Here is a 25,824-nt window from a genome sequence, read left to right as displayed (position 1 = left end):
TAATTCGTTCCGGAGGTCCATTCTTAACCTGAAACTGTTCTTAACCTGAAGCACCACTTTAGCTAATGGGGCCTCCTGCTGCTGCCGTGCCATCGCAGCACAATTTCTGTTCTCATCCTGAAGCAAAGTTCTTAACCCCGAGGTACTATTTCTGGGTTAGCAGAGTCTGTAACCTGAAGCATATGTAACCCGAGGTACCACTGTAGTATTTAGTACCAACAAGACCAGTACCAACTATGTTGGCATGGCCCATTGATATTGGTCACCAGGAAGGAAGAGACACCTGTCAGACTTTTCTGGCTTTGAAGAGACCTTCTGCTGCTGACCTCCTTCCTTAAAGGTTGAAGTAGAAGACAAGAGAGGGACTTTGACCCTTTGAATGCTCAAAATATCCCCATGTCCTTTGAACCGTTGATGCTCTATTTAGGTCCCATCCAAAAGAACGGTATTATTTTGGGGGGGGGGGTGGAGGGGGCATCACGTTAGTTCAAAGTGGGTGACACCCTGAAGCAAGAGGACAACACTAATGATTCTGATGAGTAACTCTCAGACCTGAGATGGATTAGCAAAACCAGAATGGCACTGCAGAATCAGAAGTAGTGAACAGCGGAGCACAATTTGCTTCGGACCACCTATCACTTCTCTCTGCAGCATGAAACTATGTGGTAGAGGGTTGGGGAGAGCAACTGCTATCTGGACAATCCTCAGTTGCACACTAGTATATTATGCATCATTTGCTAGCCTCATTCAAAGAAAAAAAATACCAAGAGGGCTAAGAGAGATCTGCTCCTTTATATGTATGCAGCGAAGATCATGGCCACTGGTCCCATCACCTCCTGGCAAATAGAAGGGGAAGAAAAGGAGGCAGTGAGAGATTTTACTTTCTTGGGCTCCATGATCACTGCGGATGGTGACAGCAGCCACTAAATTAAAAGATGCCTGCTTCTTGGGAGAAAAACAATGACAAACCTAGACAGCATCTTAAAAAGTAGAAACATCACCTTGCCAACAAAGGTCTGCATAGTAAAAGCTATGGTTTTCCCAGTAGTGATGTATGGAAGTGAAAGCTGGACCATAAAGAAGGCTGATCGCCAATGAATTGATGCTTTGAATTATGGTGCTGGAGGAGACTCTTGAGAGTCCCATGGACTGCAAGAAGATCAAACCTCTCCATTCTTAAGGAAATCAGCCCTGAGTGCTCACTGGAAGGACAGATCCTGAAGCTGAGGCTCCAATACTTTGGCCACCTCATCAGAAGAGAAGACTCCCTGGATTAGACCCTGATGTTGGGAATGATGGCGGGCACAAGGAGAAGGGGACAACAGAGGACGAGATGGTTGGACAGTTTTCTCGAAGATACCAGCATGAGTTTGACCAAACTGTGGGAGGCAGTGGAAGACAGAAGTGCCTGGCGTGCTCTGGTCTATGGGGTCACAAAGAGTCGGACACGACTGAACAACTAAACAACAACAATGTATGCAGCACAGAAAATAACCAGACCGATAAAGAGTTCTAGAGGCTGATATGCCTAATTAAAACTGAAAAATAAAAAGCCATGGGAGTCTGGTGGTTTCCTTAGAAAAGCAATGAATAAAATATAACTATGTATTGATGATTTGAATTTACGGAGGAATAAAATCCTCATCACAAGAATCATCCTGAGTGCCTTAAGTTTGCTGCTTCGTGACTCCCCGTCTGAAAATCGATGAGCAGAGAATGAAGCCGAATGATTCTGAATTATTCATTTCTACCAGAAGCCCATTTATCAGCACCATTCTCCTCTAGAAAGCATTTCTCAGAAGCCTACAGAATCAATCGAGGCCAAAATAGGCAGCCTTCTGCCACACTGGTCAGAACTTTTAGTTTTATAGAAAGCCGAAGGTGTTTCCAGTTAACCACATTCTATAGGGCTGGACGGGTCCCTCATGAATTATTGGAGAGGGAAATTAATTTGTTAGGTGATTGGAAGGCTCAACATAGCAACACAGGACTGGAAAAGGCCCAGAGAGCCAATAAATTCAAGTGCAAAACAAGAAAAAACGATTTCCCCCTAATCATGCTGTAAAACAAAACAAAGTATTCTTGTTCAATAATAAAAACATCTCTCAAAATACACTTGCAAACTTGTTTTAAACAGCTGATTGCAAACACCAATGAGAGTGGCAAACCGCAAAAGGGGGATGTTGGAAATAATGGGTGTTTTATTAGAATCTTGCAAAGAAATCTACAGAAGCTATTAGGTCTTGAATAGTCTTAGTAGAACGCAACTCCATATGTACCTATCTATGTCACCTAGTTGTGGCATAGAAGGGAGAAAATAAAAGAACGAAGAAATAGCTTCTCTGCAGCTGTAGGTGACTAGATAAGGTTTACAACCTGTAAGAGCGTGCAAGAGGAGAAACTAGACAGAGAAATGTTTTCTTCCTTCTCTCATTATACCAGAACTCAGAAACATCCAATGAAGTTGAATGTTGGAAGATTCAGGACCGATAAAAGGAAGTACCGTATTTTTTGCTCTATAAGACTCACTTTTTCCCTCCTAAAAAGTAAGGGGAAATGTGTGTGCGTCTTATGGAGAGAATGCAGGCTGCACAGCTATCCCAGAAGCCAGAACAGCAAGAGGGATTGCTGCTTTCGCTGCGCAGCGATCCCTCTTGCTGTTCTGGCTTCTGAGATTCAGAATATTTTTTTTCTTGTTTTCCTCCTCCAAAAACTAGGTGCGTCTTGTGGTCTGGTGCGTCTTATAGAGCGAAAAATACGGTACTTCTTCACATGACGCACAGTTGAACTGTGGAATTCAATCTCACAGGAGTTAGTGATGACCACCAACTTGGATGGCTTCAAAAGAGGATTAGACAAATTTGTGGAAGATAAGGGTACACTAGCCAGGTTGGTTAAGTTCTACCTATACAGATGGAGGCAGTATGCCTCTCAATACCAGTTCCTGGGAACTGCAGGTGGGGAGGGGGCTGTTGTGCTCTGCTTCTGTTTGCAGGCTTCCCACAGGGATCTGGTGGGCTACTGTGAGAACAGGATGCGGGGGCCCTTTTTCTGATTCAGCATGGCTTATATTCTTACATACTTTTGCTTTGGTGAAGTATAAGGTAAAGGTAAAGGGACCCCTGACCATTAGGTCCAGTTGTGGACGACTCTGGGGTTGCGGCGCTCATATCGCTTTACTGGCCGAGGGAGCCAAGGGAGCCGGCATACAGCTTCCATGACTAAGCTGCTTCTGGCAAACCAGTTTACCTTCCCGCCGGAGCGGTACCTATTTATCTACTTGCACTGGTGTGCTTTCAAACTGCTAGGTTGGCTGGAGCTGGGACCGAACAACGGGAGCTCACCCCATTGCGGGGATTCGAACCGCCGACCTTCTGATCGGCAAGCCCTAGGCTCTGTGGTTTAACCCACAGCGCCACCCATATTTCAGCATATATAATGCAATTCTATTTCTCTCCAGTTGTTATTCGCTTCACAGACAAAATTGGAAACCGCCTATGGCTACACACTTTCTCTATGGAAATCAGATAAAAAAGAATAGGGCTATTTTAAAAGTTGAGTTGTGTTCACGCAAAGTCTCTCCACACCATTTTGAGTGATTCCTCCTTGACCTATGCCAACCTGGTGTGTGTGTGTGTGTGTGTGTGTGTGTGTGTGTGTGTTCCTGATTCTCCAGAGAATTTCTTTGGCCGGGGGAAGCAAGAAGCTGCAAAGGGGAAGGGCAAATAGGAAAAGCCCCTTCTCTATATGCTTCCATAGTATTCAGGATCCAAGCCTGTATGCAAAGCATGCCATCCTTTATTTCTGCCTCTTTTAGGATAAACAAATTTCCCACTGGAAGCCCCAAATATGTAGCAATCTGAACATACCCAAACTGGCTTGTGTCCAGTGTGTGTGAAGTTGCTCCCAGAACAGGAACTTTCCCCATAATGAACAACATAATCTCGGACCGATGGTAGTCTGGCAGGTTGCTTCCAAAGAAACCTAAGTGCAAAAAGATTTTTGTTTTTTTAATTCCAGAAAGAAATATTAACAGACAGCAATGGATTTTCTTCTGCCCCAAATGAAAAACCAGCAATTGGTAATTGTTTTGTCTCCCCAGGCTAGATTTTATCATGCATATGATTTTAGTTTTCTTTTTTTGCTATTTACCTTGGTTTGCATATAAAAAAATTTCCTCTCCTGTTATGATTTTTTAGATTTTAAGAAGAAAAAGAAACCCAAAATATTCCAGTTAACATGCATTTAATGCAGTTAACATGCATTAGGACAATGTGGCCAATGTGGTGCTCTCCGAATGGACTACAACTCCCATCATTCCCAACCATCAGCCTTACTGACTGGAGCTGATGGGAGTTGTAGTCAAACAGCATCCGAAGGGGTTACTGTATGTGGATTACTCCTACATCAGGACTGTGCAATTTTGAAAAGTCCTTATTTTATTTTATTATTTGCCATTGTTATGTCGCTGGATGAGCATTTTTTTGCGTTTTCTGGTTTTCCTAGTTTTTAGTACGTTGTAGTTCAGCTTAAGTTGCTTTGAGACTTTTTGCATAAAGTTGCTAGCAAATGTAATAAATAAAAACATCCAGTTGTTTTTTACTCAAGAGTAGACTCATGGAAATTAATGGACCTAAGCGAGTCAAATGTGTCTCCAAGTAGGACTAGCATTGGAGACAACAAAATAATAGTAATACTACTACTACTACTAATAATAATATTGCATGCCCTTCACCCCATGTCCCACCTTAAGAAAGATAATGATGATGATTTTTTTTATCATTATAATGGCTGCTTTTATTTATTTTACATCTGTATACCGCCCTGTACTCGCATATATCAGGGTGGTTCGGAGGACTGCTTTTGCCTCCACCCCACAAATAAAACCTTAAAACTATTAAAAATTACTTACCAATTGTTTGAATGATAGCATTCTGGACAATTCTCTCGTCATTTTCCTTGGCACTTGCATTGAAGCTGGCACTGCTCACTGAGCTACGCCTGTCACTTAATTCGAAATCGACGCTGAAACGCAGGTGCTTCAGTAAGGTGTTAAACACTTCTAAGACAGTTGGGCCTGTGGAGAGACGAAAACCAACGGCTTCAACCTTTGGGAACGAAAGGGTGAGTCACTGGGACCCAAATTTTGGAGAAGTTCGTCTTTGAATACCAGTGGCTTTGAATCAGTGGCAGCGAGTGTGATGTTGCACTCTTCTGGTTGGTCACTGTGAGCAACAAATGCTAGACTAGATGGGCCTTTGGCCTGATCCAGCAATCCAGCTCTTCTCATGTTCTTAAATGTGGGGTTCTCTGTTCCAAGTGGACAGCGTCAAGAATGGAGGCATCTTTCTTCAGCTTTCTTAAACACAAAAAAGTGAAAAAAATTCTCCACAGATGTAAGGTAAAGTAAAGGGACCCCTGACCATTAGGTCCAGTCGTGGCCGACTCTGGGGTTGCGGCACTCATCTCGCTTTATTGGCCAAGGGAGCCGGCGTACAGCTTCCAGGTCATGTGGCCAGCAGGACTAAGCTGCTTCTGTCGAACCAGAGCAGTGCACGGAAACGCCGTTTACCTTCCCGCCAGAGCGGTACCTATTTATCTACTTGCACTTTGACGTGCTTTCGAACTGCTAGGTTGGCAGGAGCAGGGACCGAGCAATGGGAGCTCACCCCGTCACGGGGATTCGAACTGCCAACCTTCTGATTGGCAAGCCCTAGGCTCAGTGGTTTAACTCACAGCGCCACCCGTGTCCCTCTCTCCACAGATGTAGTCTTCAGCTAAAGGCACTGAGAGTCATGGACCATTAATGGAGAAGCCATCCTCCACTTTTTATTTGCTTTCCACCGCCAAAGGTATAACTGGGGAATGAGCTCATTGGCTATGACCTTTGAAGGTCCTAAAACTGCCACCCAGAGGACCGCTAAAACTGTCCCTCCCCAAACCCCACAGCCTACAGCAAGCAACTACTGGGAAGTCAAAGGACTCAGAAGTGAGTGACCCCTTAGCTGGAACCCACCAAGCACACTGGGACCAGGCCGAGATATGGGAATCTATGGCTGCCTGAAGAGGGGATCTCAATAAAGTCCCAGGATAGGCAGAAGGCCTTGTTGTTATTGTGACTCCTGTGTGTCAACCTGTATTGCCTGGACAAAGAGCATGGGGGTCTGCAACAAGGGCTAAGGCCTTAACAAAGCCAAAGTTGCCATCTTCTTGTCAATAACGGTGGTAACCGGGGCTCAGGGTTGGGCCTATTCCCTATGGGGCATCTGCAACTTGGAGTTGACTCAAGAGTCCTGGCGTCTCCTTGCTTGTTCCGCCGGCAGCAAGTCACTCAGTGCAGACCCAGACCATCAAGTCCAAGCTGTCATGCGCACCACCCAATATGACGCAACATTGGCTATAGCAGCAGAGGCCCAGAGGGAAGCAGCTGAAAAACCCAAGGGCATTGAGATGGTTGCATTTTGTTGTAAGGTCGTTGCCTTGAATGCCTCTTTTCGGAGGGATGAGTCTAGTGCCGGATTTACGTATAAGCTAAACAAGCTATAGCTTAGGGCCCCACTCTCTTGGGGCCCCCTAAAAGATATAAAGGGGGAAAAACCCCACTGGATGTACATTTCCAAAATATAAGATAAAAAACAAATAAAATAAAACCTACATACAGCAACAGTGGCAAATGGCTTTAGATACCTATTAAGCCCATAAATTACCATAAAGCATATATTCAACACAAAAAACAGCAACCATTTGTTGTTGACAAAGGACAGCTGGACATATAAAGGGCCTCATTACCTTCAGTAGCTTAGGGCCTCATCAAACCTAAATCTGGCCCTGGATGGGTCACAGGTTTAACTTAATAACTTGTAAGTTAAAATATGGCTCTGTTATAGGCACAGTGGTACCTCGGGTTAAGTACTTAATTCGTTCCAGAGGTCCGTTCTTAACCTGAAACTGTTCTTAACCTGAGGTACCACTTTAGCTAATGGGGCCTCCCGCTGCCGCCATGCCGCCGGAGCACGATTTCTGTTCTCATCCTGAAGCAAAGTTCTTAACCCGAGGTAATATATCTGGGTTAGTGGAGTCTGTAACCTGAAGCGTATGTAACCTGAAGTGTATGTAACCCAAGGTACCACTGTATTTCTATTAGAGAAGGGTCTTCCTGTGATGGAGAAAATGATAATTTCATAAAACTGTACCATTCTGATGATTCAGTTTTCTTTTGAGCCTAAGCTCTAGGTAAACTGAAGAGAGCTGTGCCTGCCTTTTACAGTATAGAACTAGCTGCTTTTAGGTTGTGCGTGTAGCAAATGCCCATTCCAGAACACTGGAAAGAATAACCTGTTAGAATTTATGGTGGCCATTGTATGTGCAAACAGAGAATCAGCTAGGCATGGCAACTGTGATTAATCTTGAATTGTTTTGCAGACAGATGAAAGAGGATATTGGGAGACATTTAATGAATAGGAAAATTAGTCTGAGTCTTAATAAAGACATTGAAAAATGATTATATGTAATCACAGGATATTATGATGAGGGCTGATTTGAAGAGCCAAATGGTTTCGATTGGTTGAGGCTGATGGCATTGGGTTGCAATTGTTAAGATTGCTGTGACCCTTAGATTAGCGAATAGAAATCACGTGTGCAATCTGGAAGTGTTTCAGAAACATTGTTTTGGATGTGGTTGTTTGCAGCCTCCTCCTTACTTTTTAAAACATATTTTTATTTAAAATTTCTTAGTTTACAAAAATACATGCATTGTCTCTTTTTTTCCAAGTTGTGTTTTCTACAGGTCAGTTTCATTTGTTGTGAGACATTAGTGCTACATACAGCGTTAGGTTAGGAAGGAGAGAGGGAGAGGGGGGAAACGGCGAGTGGGGTGGGGTGTCAAGGCTTCTATTCCTCTACTTAGTGTATGTGTGGGGTTTTGTGCCAGTGTCACTTGTGTGGGTTCTCTTACTATTCGCTTGTTGTATTTCCTTGGTGGTGAGAGAGGTTGGGGGTGGCCTAGGATGTGGTTGGTTGTCTTTGGTTGGCTGTAGTGAGATTTGGGTTTTTGTGTGTGTATGTGCCTCCTCCTTATTTTGACGCTGTCCTTATGTGCATTTGTATTCCAATAAAGGCCTAACTTTTCATTTGGAGCCTACATCCTCTCATTTTGGGTTTCTGGAAGGGAGAGCTCCATTCTAGGAACCCCTTTTAAATTTCTACAACACCTGTATAATCAATGTGTGTGTGTGTGTGTGTGTGTGTGTGTGTGTGTGTGTGTTTATATTAATGAACTGAACAGACTGAAAGATTCTGAGTCATTGGTGGGGGGAAAGAGTGTGTGAGAACAGCGTTTAGCTTCTTTTTGAATTGCTATTTTGCTAATATTGCTTTATAGATTAATAATAATAATAATAGTAATAATAATAATAATTTATTACAGTGGTACCTCAGGTTACATACGCTTCAGGTTACAGACTCCGCTAACCCAGAAATAGTGATTCAGGTTAAGAACTTTGCTTCAGGATGAGAACAAAAATCGTGCTCCGGCGGTGCGGCGGCAGCAGGATGCCCCATTAGCTAAAGTGGAGCTTCAGGTTAAGAACAGTTTCAGGTTAAGTACGGACCTCCGGAACGAATTAAGTACTTAACCAGAGGTACCGCTGTATTTGTACCCTGCCCATGTGGCTGGGTTTCCCCAGCCACTCTGGGCGGCTTCCAACAAAGATTAAAAATACATCAAAATGTCACACATTCAAAACTTCCCTGAACAGGGCTGCCTTCAGATGTCTTCTAAATGTCAGGTAGTTCTTTATCTCTTTGATATCTGATGGGAGGGCGTTCCACAGGGCGGGCGCCACTACCGAGAAGGCCCTCTGCCTAGTTCCCTGTAGCTTTGCTTCTTGCAGTGAGGGAACCGCCAGAAGGCCCTCAGCGCTGGACCTCATTGTCCGGGCTGAACGATGGAGGTAGAGACGCTCCTACAGGTATACTGGGCCGAGGCCATTTAGAGGTCAACACCAACACTTAATGCCTTATTTAGAACCTAAGACGAAGCTGCTGGATCATGGCCCATCCAGTCCAGCGTCGTGTTCTTACAGTGGCGAGCCTGATGCCTATGGGAAAGCAGCAAGTAGGATTCAAGCACAACAGCCGTTTCCCTACCTGTTGTTTCCAGCAACGAGTATTTGGAAGAGCATTGCTGCCTCCAACTGTGGTGGTGGAAGGTAGCCATCATGGCTAGTGGCCATCGATAGCCCTCCCCTCCAAGAATTTGCCTAATCCTCTTCTTGATTTGCTTACCATATAATATGACTTATACTGCAATTGTGACGCTTATTTTTTAGTTATTGGTTCCTCAGTGGAGTTTTATAGATAACAACAACAACTTATTTACATCCTGCCCTCCCCAGCCAAAGCCGGGCTCAGCGCGGCTAACAACAGTAAAAATAACACCATATACAACAACAACAATTTATTTATATCCTGCCCTCCCCAGCCAAAGCCGGGCTCAGAACGGCTAACAACAGTAAAAATAACACCGTATACATAAAATCACAATCAATTAATTGAAATACATTCTAAAATCAATTCATTCTAAAATCAATTCAAATCAAATTAATGGCAACCATTGGGCTAGAGTTCTATGAGGATTACCAAAGTAGGGGGTCAGACTGTGCCTTGGCCAAAGGCCTGGTGGAACAGCTCTGTCTTGCAGGCCCTGCGGAAAGATGTCAAGTCCCGCAGGCCCTAGTCTCTTGTGACAGAGCGTTCCACCAGATCGGGGCCACGGCCAAAAAAGCCCTGGCTCTAGTTGAGGCCAGCCTAACCTCCCTGTGGCCCAGGACCTCCAAGATGTTTTTATTTGAAGACCGTAAGGTCCTCCGTGGGACATACCAGGAGAGGCAGTCCCGTAGGTACGAGGGTCCTAGATTGCAATTGTTTCTACAGATGATCTGTTAATTACATTACATGATTTGTGCTGTACTTGCATTGCTCAATAATGTTGCTGTTATTTACTGTTTGTAAATTTGTTGTTGGGATTTGTTGAAATGGAAAGAGGCATTGAAATGCAATAAATCAAATTAAGTCGAAACCAAAGTTCAGCACGCCACTCCCACCCCAAGAATTGGCTTTTCGCCGCCAACTCTCTCCTGGCCTTATAACCAGACATGTTTATCACCCGACCCTCCCACTGCCACCTCCAGAAGTCCTGGAGTTAAACCAAATCAGCCTTAAGAGCTCTGGAAATGTTGACCAAATCATCATTCTGCTGCAACTTTAAATTAGGGGGTGTTCCAAACATACTCCTCCCCTCTAGCCACAGCTATTTACGCCTTTCTGAAAACTGCCGCCACACGCTCACCATCATTTTTGGGATTTGCAATTTATACTATTGTTCGCTGTTCCCCAAAGCGCTGATGAGCTAGTACACACACATCGTGCCAGACTACTGTTCATTGTTAGCCGGTCAAGGCTTCCAACTGGGAGCAATTTGTGCATGTTCCCAAATGAAAATACACAGATGAGGCAATTGGCTCGATTGCACCATAATTAGCGTAACTTTGAAATGAGTCACTGGTTTGTTCTTTTATTCCCCCCCCTCCACACATCTGACGATGCTTTCACAACCTGTTGTTTGATCTGCAACTGCAGATATAAAAATGTTCCCTTTGGGACTAAAAAAATGATGGCATCCTTTTAAATATTAAAAATTAATAAAACAAACACTTCATAATGTAAATCAATAATTTAAGGGGGTTTTGCCATTAACAGTGGATGGGCAGAGAAAAAATATGAATAGTATCAAAACAATTATAATAAAATAAAGTAATTCAAGTCGACTGAAAATCATGGGGCTGCTGTTACTTATTAGATTATTAAATCATTTGCAACCATTTGCATCTGTTTCAAGGAACCCTGGACTTCTTTGGGAGTAGGACAGAAATCTAACACACATATAAAACCAGACATTTCAGTGAGGAAGGAAGACAATATTTCTTTCCCGATCCAGCTCATCACATGGCAGGGAAGAAATATGTAATTGTTCTTTTCATTAGTCTGGTATCCTAACCCACCTCCAATGTCCTTGCATGTCCATTTGGTGATGGAACATACAAATAAAACCTACGTACATAAAAGTCAGTAGACACAGACCAAAATCGGGTAGCTGATTTCTCCAGTGTAGGGGACAGAGTATCTCTATTTCAGGGACGGCCAACTCCTGAGAGAGGAGGCGTTCAGGGAAAAGTTGCTGAGCTTTTTTAGGAGGAGGAGGAGGAGGAGGAGTTTGGACTTGTTATCCAGCTTTATCACTACCCTAAGGAGTCTCAAAGCGGCTAACATTCTCCTTTCCCTTCCTCCCCCACAACAAACACTCTGTGAGGTGAGTGAGGCTGAGAGACTTCAGAGAAGTGTGACTAGCCCAAGGTCACCCAGCAGCTGCATGTGGAGGAGCGGGGAAGCGAACCCGGTTCACCAGATTACGAGTCCACTGCTCTTAACCACTACACCACACTGGGAGAAAGGTGGAGAGTCACTCACCAAAAGATCACTAAGGAAACAATCAGCCTCACTGCAAAAGCTCTGTGTTCCGTTCTGGAGATCCTGCAACAATGGAGGGCGGGCCGAGGAGGTGGGGCCCAATTCTGTTTTACCACCACTGAGGAAAGGGGAATACCTGAAGGAGTGTCTCCACCTTCATCCTTTTGCCCGGATAATGAGATCCAGTGCCGAGGGCCTTCTGGTGGTTCCCTCATTGAGAGAAGCTAAGTTACAGGGAACCAGGCAAAGGGCCTTCTCGGTAGTGGCATCTGCCCTGTGGAATGCCCTCCCACCAGATGTCAAAGAGAAAAACAACTACCAGACATTCAGAAGACATCTGAAGGCAGCCCTGTTTAGGGAAGCTTTTAATGTTTAACAGACCACTGTATTTTAATATTTTTTTGGAAGCAGCCCAGAATGGCTGGGGAAACCCAGCCAGATGGGTGGGGTATAAATAAATTATTATTATTATTATTATTATTATTATTATTATTATTATTATTATTAACCAACAATCAACCGCGATCTACCAAAACCTACCGGAGATCTACCAGTAGATCGCGATAGGCCTGTTGGACACCCCTGCTCTATTTCATCACAATCACAACACACATCCTGTTTCCACATGGATATGAACGGGGCCCTTGAGCAGGTGCAGACTTGCTCCTCTAAACATGATGAAGAATTAGTGTCCAATCCCGCCCAGATATGCTCATAGCATGGCACTTACCTATGGAACCTTTCGCAGCAATGGCCACTGCTTGCAAAAGGGCCTGGATGATACCTGCTCGGACTCGGGGAAAATCTCTCCTGCGAGAATCTAGGTGTGCCAGAATTTCCTGTATCACGTGATGAGAGTACTGCGCCTAGAAATCAAAAAATACTTGTCGGTTTCAATTGTAAATTAAAAGCTGCTTCCTGTGATCTTTAATTCCAACTGCTCTTTCTCATGCAAACTGCCCGAGGAAACACTTAACTGGTGTTGACAATGATTTACCTGCTGTGCACAAAGATCTCTACTCCCTTGCCCCACTCCTAGATAGATAGATAGATAGATGATAGATAGATAGTTTAGGCCCCCACATATTAACTAGCGTATTTTTCGCTCTATAAGATGCACTAGACCATAAGACACACCTAGTTTTTGGAGGAGGAAAACAAGAAAAAAAATATTCTGAATCTCAGAAGCCAGAACAACAAGAGGGATCGCTGCGCAGCAAAAGCAGCAATCCCTCTTGCTGTTCCGGCTTCTGGGATAGCTGCGCAGCCTGCATTCACTCCATAAGATGCACACACATTTCCCCTTACTTTTTAGGAGGGAAAATGTGAGTCTTATAGAGCAAAAAATACGGTAAATATAAAGGGTTCAGCAAGCAGATGAAAATGTGCAACCAGCGCCAGATTTAGGGTGGTGCAGGCTGTTCTCCCACAAAAGGTGTTGATCTGAAGAGGTGCAAAATTCAGAAGATCCATAATTGAGGAGATCCACTTGAGGCCACCAAATTTTATCCTCACACAAGGAACCAGATTACCCAGATTACCAAAGTCTGCCATTGGTGCAACATAATTATATGATGGGCTTCAGCAAAACTGGGTTCAAGAGAAGTTGATACCCAGAGCAAGATCTTGGGGGAGGACCATAGCTCAGCGGTGGAGAATCTGCTTTGCAGGCAGAAAGTCTCAGGTTCAGTTCTTGGCATCTTCAGGTAGGGCTGAGGAAAAACCCTGTAGAGCCAGTGTAGACAATATTGATCTAACGGTCCAATGGTCTCGCTCAGCATAAGGCAGTCCCTGATATTCCTCCAAATGTGATGTTAACCCACCAAAGGGGATGGGATCATGTGGAAAGATGCAGTCAATAAAGAATTATGGACTCTGGCCTAATAATAATAATAATAATAATAATAATAATAATAATAATAATAAACCCCACCCATCTGGCTGGGTTTCCCCAGCCACACTGGGCGCCTCCCAACAGAATATTAAAAACACGATAAAACATCAAACATTAAAAACAGGGCTGCCTTCAGATGTCTTCTAAAATTCAGATAGAAGGCCCTCTGCCTGGTTCCCTGCAACCTCACTTCTTGCAGTGAGGGAACTGCCAGAAGGCCCTCGGAGCTGGACATTTAGGGCTTTAAATATTGAAACCAAACCCATTTATATGTGCCACGAAACTGAACGGTATCCATCATGCATAGGGTCCCTTGTGCCCTTGTCAAATAACTGTATCATCATCCCACCTCCCGGGGGGGACGGACAGAAAAAGACTTTCACACACATTGTGGTGCATGAAGGAGCAGAAGCTTCAGCCACATTAGATCTCATTGTGACAGCAGTGGTGCACCACCATAGGTGTGTGTGTGTCCGTGTCCCTGGGGCCTGCAGCAGCCAGTTTTGCCAACCCATAGGTAGGCCTTGTTAAGGGATTCAGAACTTACAGGGTTAAAGAGTTCTGAGTGATGTTCTGAATGACGTCTCTTTCTTGAGGCGTGGTTACAGACACATTCGGGGAGTGGTTTTACTCTGAGTGTTTCAGTCTGTGTTTTTTGCTTGGAGGGAAGGCGAGAGAAATGTCCGCTCTCTCACCAGGAGATTTATGAGCTGTTTTACTGCATGAATAAAGTCTTGGAGATAAGCAAGACAAGCTGCGTCAAGTCTGACTCTTTATTACCCACACACTGCTTAGCTTCTGCCGCTGCGATTAGTCTGCTAAGCCAGCCAAGGAGGGCACAGAGGACGTTGCCGTGTCCGGAGGGAGCAGGGGTGCACAGTGAAAGCGTGCAGGACTCCATGTCGGCCCTCTTGGCGGCCACAGGTCATGGACAGGCCTTTGAGTATGAATCCTTCAGGAACAAGTCTATGCGCTTGCAGGATTCCATCCCAGTTAGGAGATAATCCGTTTACATTTTGAAGCTACCACAGGCTCCATACACTTAGAATCATGGGACTGTAGAGCTGGAAAGGACCCTGGGTGCAATCCAATGCAGCAATCTGGCCCACAGCCATCCCTGGGTGGGCTCAAAGCTCCAACCTTCTGGTTAACAGCCAGGTGCACTGACTCACTGTGACACAGAGAGTTCTCAAGGACTGGTTGTATGTTGAGATTCCTGCATTGCAGAGGGCTGGACTAAACGGCCTCGGCCCAGTATACCTGAAGGAGCGTCTCTACCCTCATCGTTCTGCCCGGACACTGAGGCCCAGTGCTGAGGGCCTTCTGGCGGTTCCCTCACTGCGAGAAGCAAAACTACAGCGAACCAGGCAGAGGGCCTTCTCGGTAGTGGCACCCACCCTGTGGAACGCCCTCCCACCCGATGTCAAAGAGAAGAACTACCAGACTTTTAGAAGACATCTGAAGGCAGCCCTTTTCAGGGAAGTTTTTAATGTGTGACATTTTAATGTATTTTTAATCTTTGTTGGAAGCCACCCAGAGTAGCTGGGGAAACCCAGCCACATGGGCAGGGTACAAATAATAAATTATTATTATAGACGACTTTTGGGGGTCCTTTCCAACTCAACAGTTCTATTATTCTATTATTCCAGTTGCTCACGCATTGTGCAACTATGCAAAAATTTTACTTAAACAACTGGGGATTCGGGTTGGAGAAGAAAGTCAAGTGTCTAAAAGAGATTTCAACACAGATGTCAAGTATCTGTTTAAAAGACAATTTGCTGCTTATGAAGATGAACACAGATGCCTTTCTTGGGAGCCAAATGTTTCAGATCGGGGGGGGGGGACGTAACAACTATCTCTGGAGCACCAAGTTAATGTGTAAGTGTCTGACATTTTCTCAGAAGGAGAAGGGATTTGGTAGCGTTTTGGGGCCTTCTGTTATTTAAACAATGAGTGATTGTCATCAAAGAACATCTGCCTCCTTGGGTTTTGCTTCAAATGACAGAGTTAGAGAAATAAACCTTACCTGTATTGAGTACATGATGATTTTGAAAATGGCGACAGCAAATTCGTTGGGGTCCCACAGTCTGTGGTGGTCTAAATGTCTAAGAAGATAAAGTATAATATAATAAATTAAATTAAACAGAAACTACCCCTAATCCAAACATTGTTTTGCATTGTGCTCAGAGCAAATAGGACCTAAACATTATCAAGTTATTCCTAAATGTGAGCAATTATATGACAGCAGTGAACACATCTTATGACCGAGTCCTACAAACCACTGTGCTGCAACTGTGGATCAATGCATATGCCAATTTCAGACAATTTCTCGCTTTTCTAATCTTCAATTCACTTCTCTACATTTTTGCATCAGTTTGCTTTATTTTTTTAAGGCCTCATAAAAAAATCGAAAGCATCGCCGTGCATATTTCTCCTAATACGCAGGTTTTGTTTGCAATTCTGCCTAACGTACCCATTTTTGAAATCATTACGTTAATATGTTGCACCTTTTGGCAAGTCGTTCTCTGTCATTATGTATTTTTATAGTCACATAATTTGGTTGGAGAACGGCATTGCAGAATTTGCAGGAGAGCACGTTTAGAAAGGCTGATGTGGTTGAGTTCACATATTATTTTCAAGAAGCGCAATTTGAATAGACAAACATTGAAATACAAAGTACCGTATTTTTCGTTCTATAGGACGCACTCGACCATAGGACGCACCTTGTTTTAGAGGGGGAGAACAAGGGGAAAAAAATTCTCCCCCTCTCTGCTCAGCCCCTTCCATTTCTCCTCCCGCTTCGCTGAAGGGCGCTGCGCAGAGAGGGGGAGAATTTTTTTCCCTTGTTTTCCCCATCTAAAACAAGGTGTGTTCAGTGCGTTCAAGGTGCGCTCAGTCGCTTTCAGTGAAGGCAACCCGAAACCTCCGGAGTGCAACAGGAGTTCCCGCTGTGCTCTGGAGGCTTCAGGCGGCTACCTTGGAAGCCTGGAGAGCGAGAGGGGGCCGGCACGCACTGACCCCTCTCGCTCTCCAGGCTTCAGTGAAGGCAACCCGAAGCCTCAGGAGGGCGGCGGGAGTTCCCGCTGCACTCCGGGGGCTTTGGGTTCCTTTCAACCTGCTCTTTGGGGCGGGCGGGGGGGAGCGCTGCTTTCCCCCTCTACCAGCCTCAAAGATCCCTGAAGCCTTCGGAGCACAGCGCGAGTTCCCGCTGCGCTCTGCAGGCTTCGGGTTCCTTTTGCTGAAGCCAGGGGAGTCTTGCTCTCCTGGCTTCAGCAAAAGGAACCCGAAGCCTGCAGAGCGCAGCGGGAACTCGCGCTGTGCTCTGAAGGCTTCAGGTGGCTATCCCTGAAGCCTGGAGAGCAAGATGGGTCAGTGCGCACCGACCCCTCTCGCTCTCTAGGCTTCAGCGAAAGCAACGTGATGCCTCCGGAGCGTGGAGGGAGCGCTCCCTCTGCGCTTCAGAGGCTTCGCGTTGCTATCGCTGAAGCCAAGGAGCCTGCATTTGCTCCATAGGATGCACACACATTTCCCCTTAATTTTTGGAGGGGAAAAAGTGCGTCCTATAGAGCGAAAAATACGGTACTTGGAATTTCTCCCGCATCCCAAACTGGGGCAGCTACTCACATGACTGGGTGTAAGCTTCTGGCTCTGATTCAAGAGGACAACTGAACTTCTTTATTTTGTTTTTTGGGGGCGGGGGGAATGGTCCACCCGCAGTGTCCCCCAAGAGAACAGCTGTGACCCATAGGTTTCTGCACATCAGCTTCTTTTTGTGCAGTCCCAAATGTGACACTGCAGATGCCTTTTCTTTTTCTTTCTTTTTACACACACACACACAAACAAACAGATCTCCTACTCACTTGAAAACCGGCCTGACAGCATGGTTCATGTTGCCGTACGTTGCTCGGCCGAGAAGTTCCCTGAAACAATTCTCAGACAGCGCAGAGGGGTTTTCCTCTTTTTCCCCTCCCGAGGCTGACGAAGAGGGGCAGATCCGACTGAAACAAAACCATATGCCCTCTAAGTTATTTTAAATTCACGCGTATGCATGCATGGTTGTGCCCAACAAAGTCATCTTTCCAAGTCATCAACCACGAATGGGCACACAAACACAAACAACTCGAGAGGTACATGTCACACACAGCTTCCAACACTGTTGTGCAGGCTGGACCGGTATGGCCTAGAAGAAGGAGTCCCTGCCAACTTTACAATTCTGTGATTCCATGATATGCTTGTGAGGTTAACATATGAGAGTGCTGGAGGTGAAATAGTTAAACAGGTTACCCAATCAGAACCCAGGGGGGTGGAGTCAGGGGGACTATAAAACCAACTCTGGGAGGGGCAAAGGGGGAGTTCGTTGGGAGTTGGGTGGTTGGATGGAGTGGGAGTGAATTGGGATAGAGTCTGTGGGGAGGTTGAGTTAGTGTAGTGAAATAAGCTGAGTCAGGAACAGTTAGGAGCTAGGAAGACAAGTAAATATCTGAGAGGTGGTTTAGTGGGTGAGATCAGGTAGCAGAAGTTATAGGTCTGGATAGGCACCCCATGAATGTAATTGACCGATACCGTCTATGAAACCACACGCTTGTTAAACTGCAATAAATAAAAAGAAGTTTATGTTCCAATTTAACCCTGACTGGACTCAGTATTGTACCACGTATGGCCTGGGTAGTGGCAGCGAGAAATAAAGTGGTGGCACAGGGATCAATAGACGGTGAAACGTCCGGGGACCCTGTGTGATAGCCACAATGCTTAATTATGATTAATGCAATTCATCAAACCAGGGCATCCACTGTTGTGAGTGGCTGTTTTTTAAGAAGACACGCAGCATCACATCGCTGCCAAAAGAAAGAACGAAAACAACAACCCTAAAGTTTTCTTCTTCCTTAAGTGGAAAAAGTGTTTCCATCCCTCCGCTGTGGGGCTGCAGATACTATTTTCTCCTACACACGGCCATCTGCCTCCACCATCTGCTTATTCCGCCCACTCTTCAAGATGCTTCTCTCTGCAATGCCTCCATATGCAAAGAGTCATAATATCCAAAAGGAAAATGAGACGAGAAACTTATTGCTTGCACTGTATGAGGCCAACAGTTCAACAATCCATAAACACTGTTTTCAAGCTCTTTATTATACGTGCATCCAGAGGGTCGATCGTGTGAAATTAGCCTTTTCGGGTGGAGTATTTGCAACGTCCAAACAAAGATTTCAAAGCGGTTGAGTTAAAATTTAACTCACGTATTTCTGTTTTTATTACCAATTTTGAAAGCCTTAGTTGATCCACTGCCTGAATTGTAATCAATCAGCTAATTAAATCTCTACACATTTGCATAGGAATACTTGTGAGGAAAGTGTAGCTTCTCTCAGTTTTTAGAGGATGCATGCATGTGCTATAATGGGGTTCCCAATTGCAGGAAGGGTTGTAACTGCATTTGTCGGAATGCACTGACCCAGGTCAACACAGGCACAATTAACCATCACCTGAAAGGGGCTTTTAAACAGGCTGAATTTATCTTTCACGACCCTGTGGGTAAAAGCAACCAAACATCCAATTCAACATTAACCAATACTCTGCCACAACTCATCCCCTCCACTAAATCTTCTGTACTAAATACATTTCCTCCCTTGTTTTTCAGTACTGAACTATGACAACCACACTTTGGGTAGCGGGGTTCAAAAAATCGTCTGGCTCCAACTCTAGCAAGACCCACGATTGTCTTTGGAACTGAAAAGCTGAGACTGAGAACCATTTAAGTTTAATCATTTTATTTTAGAAGTGTATGAGCAGCAGTTTGTTCATGCTTCTAGGGCAGCTTACATTAGACACACTCGCCAGAATAAAAATGCAAGCCCAGAAAAATATTGACAACGCTTGCAGAGCTAAAAGCAATTAATATCTTAAGAGTACAGGAGAATAATAAGCAGAAGAAAAACAGTTTTACAGGGCACAGTAAAGATAAAAATGTGGGTCCCATTTGCATGCCTGGAACCACCACTAAAGATGTCATTTCACAGTTTGCCACCTGCTATATCTTAGATCAGGGTTTCCCAAACTTGAGTCTCCAGATGTTTTTCGACTACAGTTCCCATCATCTCTGACCAGTGCCAGATTTATGTATAAGCTAAACAAGCTATAGCTTAGGGCCCCACTCTCTTGGGGGCCCCAAAAAAATTTAAAGGAAAAAAAACCTGGATGTGCATTTCCAAAATATAAGATAAAAATAAAATAAAACCTACATACAGCAATGGTGTTTTGTGTTGTATAGGCTCCTATGATGTAAGTAATGGGCCCCACCTGCTAGCCTGTTCCCTAAAATATCACTGGTTTGCTCATTTCTATATATAGGGTGCCTACATTCTGCATGGACTGGTTGCATGGCAAATGGCTTTAGATATCTATTTAGTCCATAAATTACCATATATCATATATTCAACACAAAAAACAGCGACCATTTGTTGTTGACGGCTGGATATATAAAGGGCCCCATTACCTTCAGTAGCTTAGGGCCTCATCAAACCTAAATCCAGGCCTGCCACCATGATATTTGGTGGTATATACATTTTTATTTTTATTTTTCAAATAAATAAAATAGGATTTAATGAGCATGCACTTACACACCTGTCAACATCTTCAATCTTGTGCATATTGAACAGCAGGGAGGGCACTATCTTGTCCATGTTCTGAGGCTCCCATATGGTTGCCTGCAGCTCGTCATTAACAGTCTTGCGAACCACACCCTGAATGCCCCTGATTCCGGCAATTCGGATCCTAGAGGAAGACAGCAAAGCAAGGCTGAAGCTAACAACAATATGATCCGCTCATTCAATCACTTTTGCATTGAATTTATTACTAGGGTTGCCATACTTCCAAAAAGTAAAAATTCCTGGCACCCAAAAAATTATTCAGCCTTTTTTTTTTTTTTTTTGAGGAAGACCCCAAAATTATAGAGCTAATTTGGGGAAACCCAAAAGTAGTGATTTTAAGCTTTTTGAGCTGTTTGCACTCCCTGACATTTTGCCAGTCCATCAAAATTCACCCCGACACCCAAAAACCAGGACATGTCAGGAAATTTCCTGACGTATGGCATGCCTATTTATGACGCTTCCTTCCCTACCTTCTAAAGGAGCCCAGGGCAGCAAACAAGTAATAAAACAATAGAAACACCTTTTCTAAAATTCCAATACAGAAAGATAACTTAGAAGGTTTCTTGGAAGAGGAACGTCCTCAGTAAGCACAAAAAGTCAGCAGAGAATTCTTGTCTTGCACTTAGGTGCTGGGAAGTCAAAAGAGTAGGTGCCACCACACTGAAGGCCTGGTTCCTAAAATTTGCAGAATGGACCTCCTGATAATATGTATACACCAGGCTTCCTCAAACTCAGCCCTCCAGATGTTTTTGGGACTACAACTCCCATCATCCCTAGCTAAGAGGACCAGTGGTCAGGGATGATGGGAATTGTAGTCCAAAACATGTGGAGGGCTGAAGGTTGGCTATGCCTGGACTAGATGACCCTTGGGGTTCCTTCCAATTTGATAATTCTGTGATTCGATGTAATCCTCTGCACAAATGCATACAGCTTGCAGCACAATGTGACCAAGAGAGTACAGTAACACATTGTGTGCATTTATTGCATAACATGTTAGCTGGTGCCAAGATGATGCTGTTTTAGAAACCAGCTGAAGACATGTCTTTTAATACAGGCTGTTTAAGACTGCATTCCTTGACAGTTATACTGTGAACAAGCTAATTACATTGTTACTGGAATTGGTTTTTAAAATATTTGCATTCTATCCCCTGCTACCTGCCCTGGAGTGGGGACAATATTGAGATGATGGGCAGGATATGAGGCCAAAACTAAAATATACGAACAAACAAACAAGGCTTCACTGCCAGTGCACTGATAAAGCAGTACCACTGATGGGATCATTAAAACAGTTCTATGAAACCTATTATAGTGTGTAACTTCAGCAATGACTAGGGCTGCAGGTATACACCAGTTAAACCAGCCTTTCTCAACCTGTGGGTCCCCAGATGTTGTTGAACTACAACTCCCATCACCCCCAGCTAGCAAGGCCAGAGCTCAGGGATGATGGGAGTTGTAGTCCAACAACACCTGGGGACCCACAGGTTGAGAACCGCTGAGTTAAACAATGCACATCCAGATTGCTTTCTTGCCTTGGTTTAGATGCACATTAGCAATTCACAGGGAAGGCAAAGATGACCTGGAGGAGCAAGAAGGCCAAGGCAAATTGCACAGAATTGATTTTAGGAATTCCATTTGTTAAACTGGAATTCAGAAAAGGAACCACAAAAGACTAAAGCAGGCACCTCCAACCTTCGGCCCTCCGAACTACAATTCCCATCATCCCTGACCACTGGTCCTGTTAGCTAGGGATCATGGGAGTTGTAGGCCAAAACATCTGGAGGGCCGCAAGTTGGGGATGCCTGGGATGAAGGAACAGGGTGCTAGATATCTGCTCATATCTCCAAGGAAGGCTTGGGTATCAGAAGTAGCACTAAAAGGTAAAGGGACCCCCGACCATTAGGTCTAGTCGTGGCCGACTCTGGGGTTGTGATGCTCATCCCGCTTTATTGGCTGAGGGAGCTGGCGTACAACTTCGGGGTCATGTGGCCAACATGACTAAGCCGCTTCTGGCGAACCAGAGCAGCGCACGGAAACCTTCCCGCTGGAGCGGTACCTATTTATCTTCTTGCACTTTGACGTGCTTTCGAACTGCTAGGTTGGCAAGAGCAGGGACCGAGCAACGAGAGCTCACCCCATCGCGGGGATTCGAACTGCCGACCTTCTGATCGGCAAGCCCTAGGCTCTGTGGTTTAACCCACAGCTCCACCCACGTCCCTCAAAACTAAAGTAAGGTGCTATTAGGGACAGGGATGGAGAACCCTCTGGGTGCTGATGGACTCCAACTCCTATCCACCCCAGGCAGCGTGGCCCAATGGTCACAGGTGATGGGAGTCGCCCAGTCAGTCTGACATCAATACCAGGGAAGATTCTGGAGCAGATCATTAAGCAAACAGTCTGTGAGCACCTAGAAAGGAATGCTGTGATCACCAATAGTCAGAATGGATTTCTGAAAAATAAGTCATGTCAGACGAACCTGATCTCATTTTTTGACAGAATTACAAGCCTGGTAGATGAAAGGAACGCAGTGGATGTAGCCTACCTTGATTTCAGCAAGGCATTTGACAAGGTGCCCCATGATATTCTTGTAAAGAAGCTGGTAAAATGCGGTCTTGACTATGCTACCACTCAGTGGATTTGTAACTGGCTGACTGACCGAACCCAAAGGGTGCTCATCAATGGTTCCTCTTCATCCTGGAGAAGAGTGACTAGTGGGGTGCCACAGGGTTCTGTCTTGGGCCTGGTCTTATTCAACATCTTTATCAACGACTTGGATGATGGACTCAAGGGCATCCTGATCAAATTTGCAGGTGACACCAAACTGGGAGGGGTGGCTAACACCCCAGAGGACAGGATCACACTTCAAAATGACCTTGACAGATTAGAGAACTGGGCCAAAACAAACAAGATGAACTTTAACAGGGAGAAATGTAAAGTATTGCACTTGGGCAAAAAAAATGAGAGGCACAAATACAAGATGGATGACACCTGGCTTGAGAGCAGTACATGTGAAAAGGATCTAGGAGTATTGGTTGACCACAAACTTGACATGAGCCAACAGTGTGACGCGGCAGCTAAAAAAGCCAATGCAATTCTGGGCTGCATCAATAGGAGTATAGCATCTAGATCAAGGGAAGTAATAGTGCCACTGTATTCTGCTCTGGTCAGACCTCACCTGGAGTACTGTGTCCAGTTCTGGGCACCACAGTTCAAGAAGGACACTGACAAACTGACGTGTCCAGAGGAGGGCAACCAAAATGGTCAAAGGCCTGGAAACGATGCCTTATGAGGAACGGCTAAGGGAGCTGGGCATGTTTAGCCTGGAGAAGAGGAGGTTAAGGGGTGATATGATAGCCATGTTCAAATATATAAAAGGATGTCACATAGAGGAGGGAGAAAGGTTGTTTTCTGCTGCTCCAGAGAAGCGGACACGGAGCAATGGATCCAAACTACAAGAAAGAAGATTCCACCTAAACATTAGGAAGAACTTCCTGACAGTAAGAGCTGTTCGACAGTGGAATTTGCTACCAAGGAGTGTGGTGGAGTCTCCTACTTTGGAGGTCTTTAAGCAGAGGCTTGACAACCATATGTCAGGAGTGCTCTGATGGTGTTTCCTGCTTGGCAGGGGGTTGGACTCGATGGCCCTTGTGGTCTATTCCAACTCTATGTTTCTATGAGTCCCAACAACCTCTAAAGGGGCATCAGTCCCATGCCCAATGCTGAGAACAAACTTCGCAAAATACCACCTGATCTGGAAAGGTCATGTGTGCAAAAAAATCATATTTCCCCCTGAAGAAATATAATAACTTGTTTGCAAGTGACAAGCCCGTTCTTTGGTAATTCGGAGTCAAGAGATTCCGCAAAGGGAGATAACTCTACCACAGGTGAGAAAGTTCGGTGTAATTGGACTTTGCATGTGGGGTGGGGTGGAATTATCAGCCGGTGAAGACCTTTAATGTCAGTTTAAATTGTAATTTAAAAGGCAAGCGAACATACGGTGCTTGTTGGGCACAGCTGCCTACTTGAAATTCTCCAAGAGCAACTTTCTTGTCAGTTGCAATCCCGCTCAGGGAAGAAAAAGAGGATTTATAATGACTTTGTTCAAGCCTTATTTCATACATGCTGCGTGATCCAAACGAGAGCTATCATTCTGAGTTAGCAACGAAAGCTACACATTGACAATTTTATGGCCGACTGCAAATAATTATAAGGATTTGCTCTTCCACAGCTTCATTCAAGTCCACGAGCACACTCCCAACATAAAAGTGTTTTATTAGTTGCTTTTCATTCTACTGGATTCATTACATTAGGATTCGTTTTTACTTTATCTGCAACCTGAATATAAACTTCTGCAAGTTTCCTCACACTAGTATAGTAGGAACACAGGAAGTGACCTTATACCAGGTCCTGGTCTTTATTTCTTTTTTAAATTAGTTTTTATTAAAAGATTCCCCCCCCCCCGTAATACAAAACATATTGGTTTGTGAACTTTGCCTTGGAAGCAGAACAAACAAATAAACAAGGAAAAGTACATACAACGTCTCCCCTTTCAATTCATAAGAGTCTTTCCCCCACACAGTTTTTTTACATTCAGTATGAGACAATGTTGTCATAGCCATTGGGGGAAGTTCTATGGGAGTATAAGGTTTGCTGAGGAAACAAAAAGAAATCAAAGTCCGTGTCAGGCAGAAAGCGTTCAGGACCATGGACAACTCCACTTGGCCCTGCTGAGGAAGCCACCTGAGATGTTTCCTCAGCAATGAGTTTGAGCCCAATGAAGCCTTATATAGGCTGAGAAGTGTGTTAGGCTCTCTCTGGAAGATCTGCCAGGATAGTTATAGAGACCTCACCTCTCCTTTTTTGGGTAGCATTTGGCTTATGTGATATGAACATTATGTGGTACGGACATATTCCACTCTTTGGAGCCTTCGTTGGCTCCTGATACATTTCTGGGCCCAATCCAAATTACAGTGGTATCTTGGTTTAAGAACAGCTTGGTTAATGAACAACATGGATTAAGAATGTTGCAAACACGGAAGTAGGTGTTTTGGTTTGTGAACTTTGCCTTGGAAGCAGAACACTGTTCCACTTCCTGTCGAGTGTGCTCCATTTATAAATTGGGTCCCCCGCTGCTATGGGAAAGCACGCTTTGGTTTAAGAATGGACTTCTGGTATGGATTAAGTTCGTAAACCAAGGTACCACTGCATTGGTTTTCAACTAAAAAGTCCTGTACAGATTGGGGCCTCAACAGCTAAAGGATTGTCTCTTCCCATAAATACATACCTGAGCCCTACAATCACTTACAAGAGCTCTATGTGCCTCCTCATGATAAAATTTGCAACAAGGAAAATGACCTCCAGCATCCAGCTGTGGAACGCTTGCCTTAAAAAGATGCCCACATTCGTGTGAGGCCTTTATTCTCCCAGGCTTTAAAATGCCATTTTAACACCGTTTTAATGTAATTTAAGCATTCTACTGGTATTAATTATTTGAGTATCTGCTGGCATGTTCTGACTGGTGGAGGGTTTTGATTCTCTGCGTTGTGGTTTTCATGAGTGCTGGCGGTTATTAGGGGCAGTGTTGCGATGGTTAAGATTAAGAGATGAGGTTAAAGGTAAAGGTAAAGGGACCCCTGACCATTAGGTCCAGTTGTGGCCGACTCTGGGGTTGCGTGCTCATCTCGCTTTATTGGCCGAGGGAGCCGGTGTACAGCTTCTGGGTCATGTGGCCAGCATGACTAAGCCGCTTCTGGCGAACCAGAGCAG

The 25,824-nt window shown here is 44.6% G+C and overlaps 1 protein-coding gene across 4 annotated transcripts in view; it reads right to left on the bottom strand.

Moving 5' to 3' along the window:
- The window catches only part of EFR3A (EFR3 homolog A), a 77,585-nt gene that overhangs the window by 19,565 nt on the left and 32,196 nt on the right, over window positions 1-25,824 (bottom strand). For all 4 annotated transcript variants that reach the window (XM_081204506.1, XM_081204507.1, XM_081204505.1 and 1 more), the window contains exons 7-12: window positions 20,036-20,185; window positions 17,281-17,418; window positions 15,447-15,525; window positions 12,257-12,392; window positions 4,913-5,077; window positions 3,870-3,984 (exon numbers count right to left, since the gene is read on the bottom strand). In XM_081204506.1, the coding sequence (XP_081060632.1) occupies window positions 3,870-3,984; window positions 4,913-5,077; window positions 12,257-12,392; window positions 15,447-15,525; window positions 17,281-17,418; window positions 20,036-20,185 (783 nt within the window). The remainder of the gene's footprint in view (window positions 1-3,869; window positions 3,985-4,912; window positions 5,078-12,256; window positions 12,393-15,446; window positions 15,526-17,280; window positions 17,419-20,035; window positions 20,186-25,824) is intronic.

The sequence above is a fragment of the Podarcis bocagei genome (genome assembly GCF_964188305.1).
Source record: "Podarcis bocagei genome assembly, chromosome: 8".
Lineage (NCBI taxonomy): Eukaryota > Metazoa > Chordata > Lepidosauria > Squamata > Lacertidae > Podarcis > Podarcis bocagei.
The sequence above is the reverse complement of the archived record's forward strand: the minus strand, read 5'-3'. Positions and strand labels throughout refer to the sequence as shown.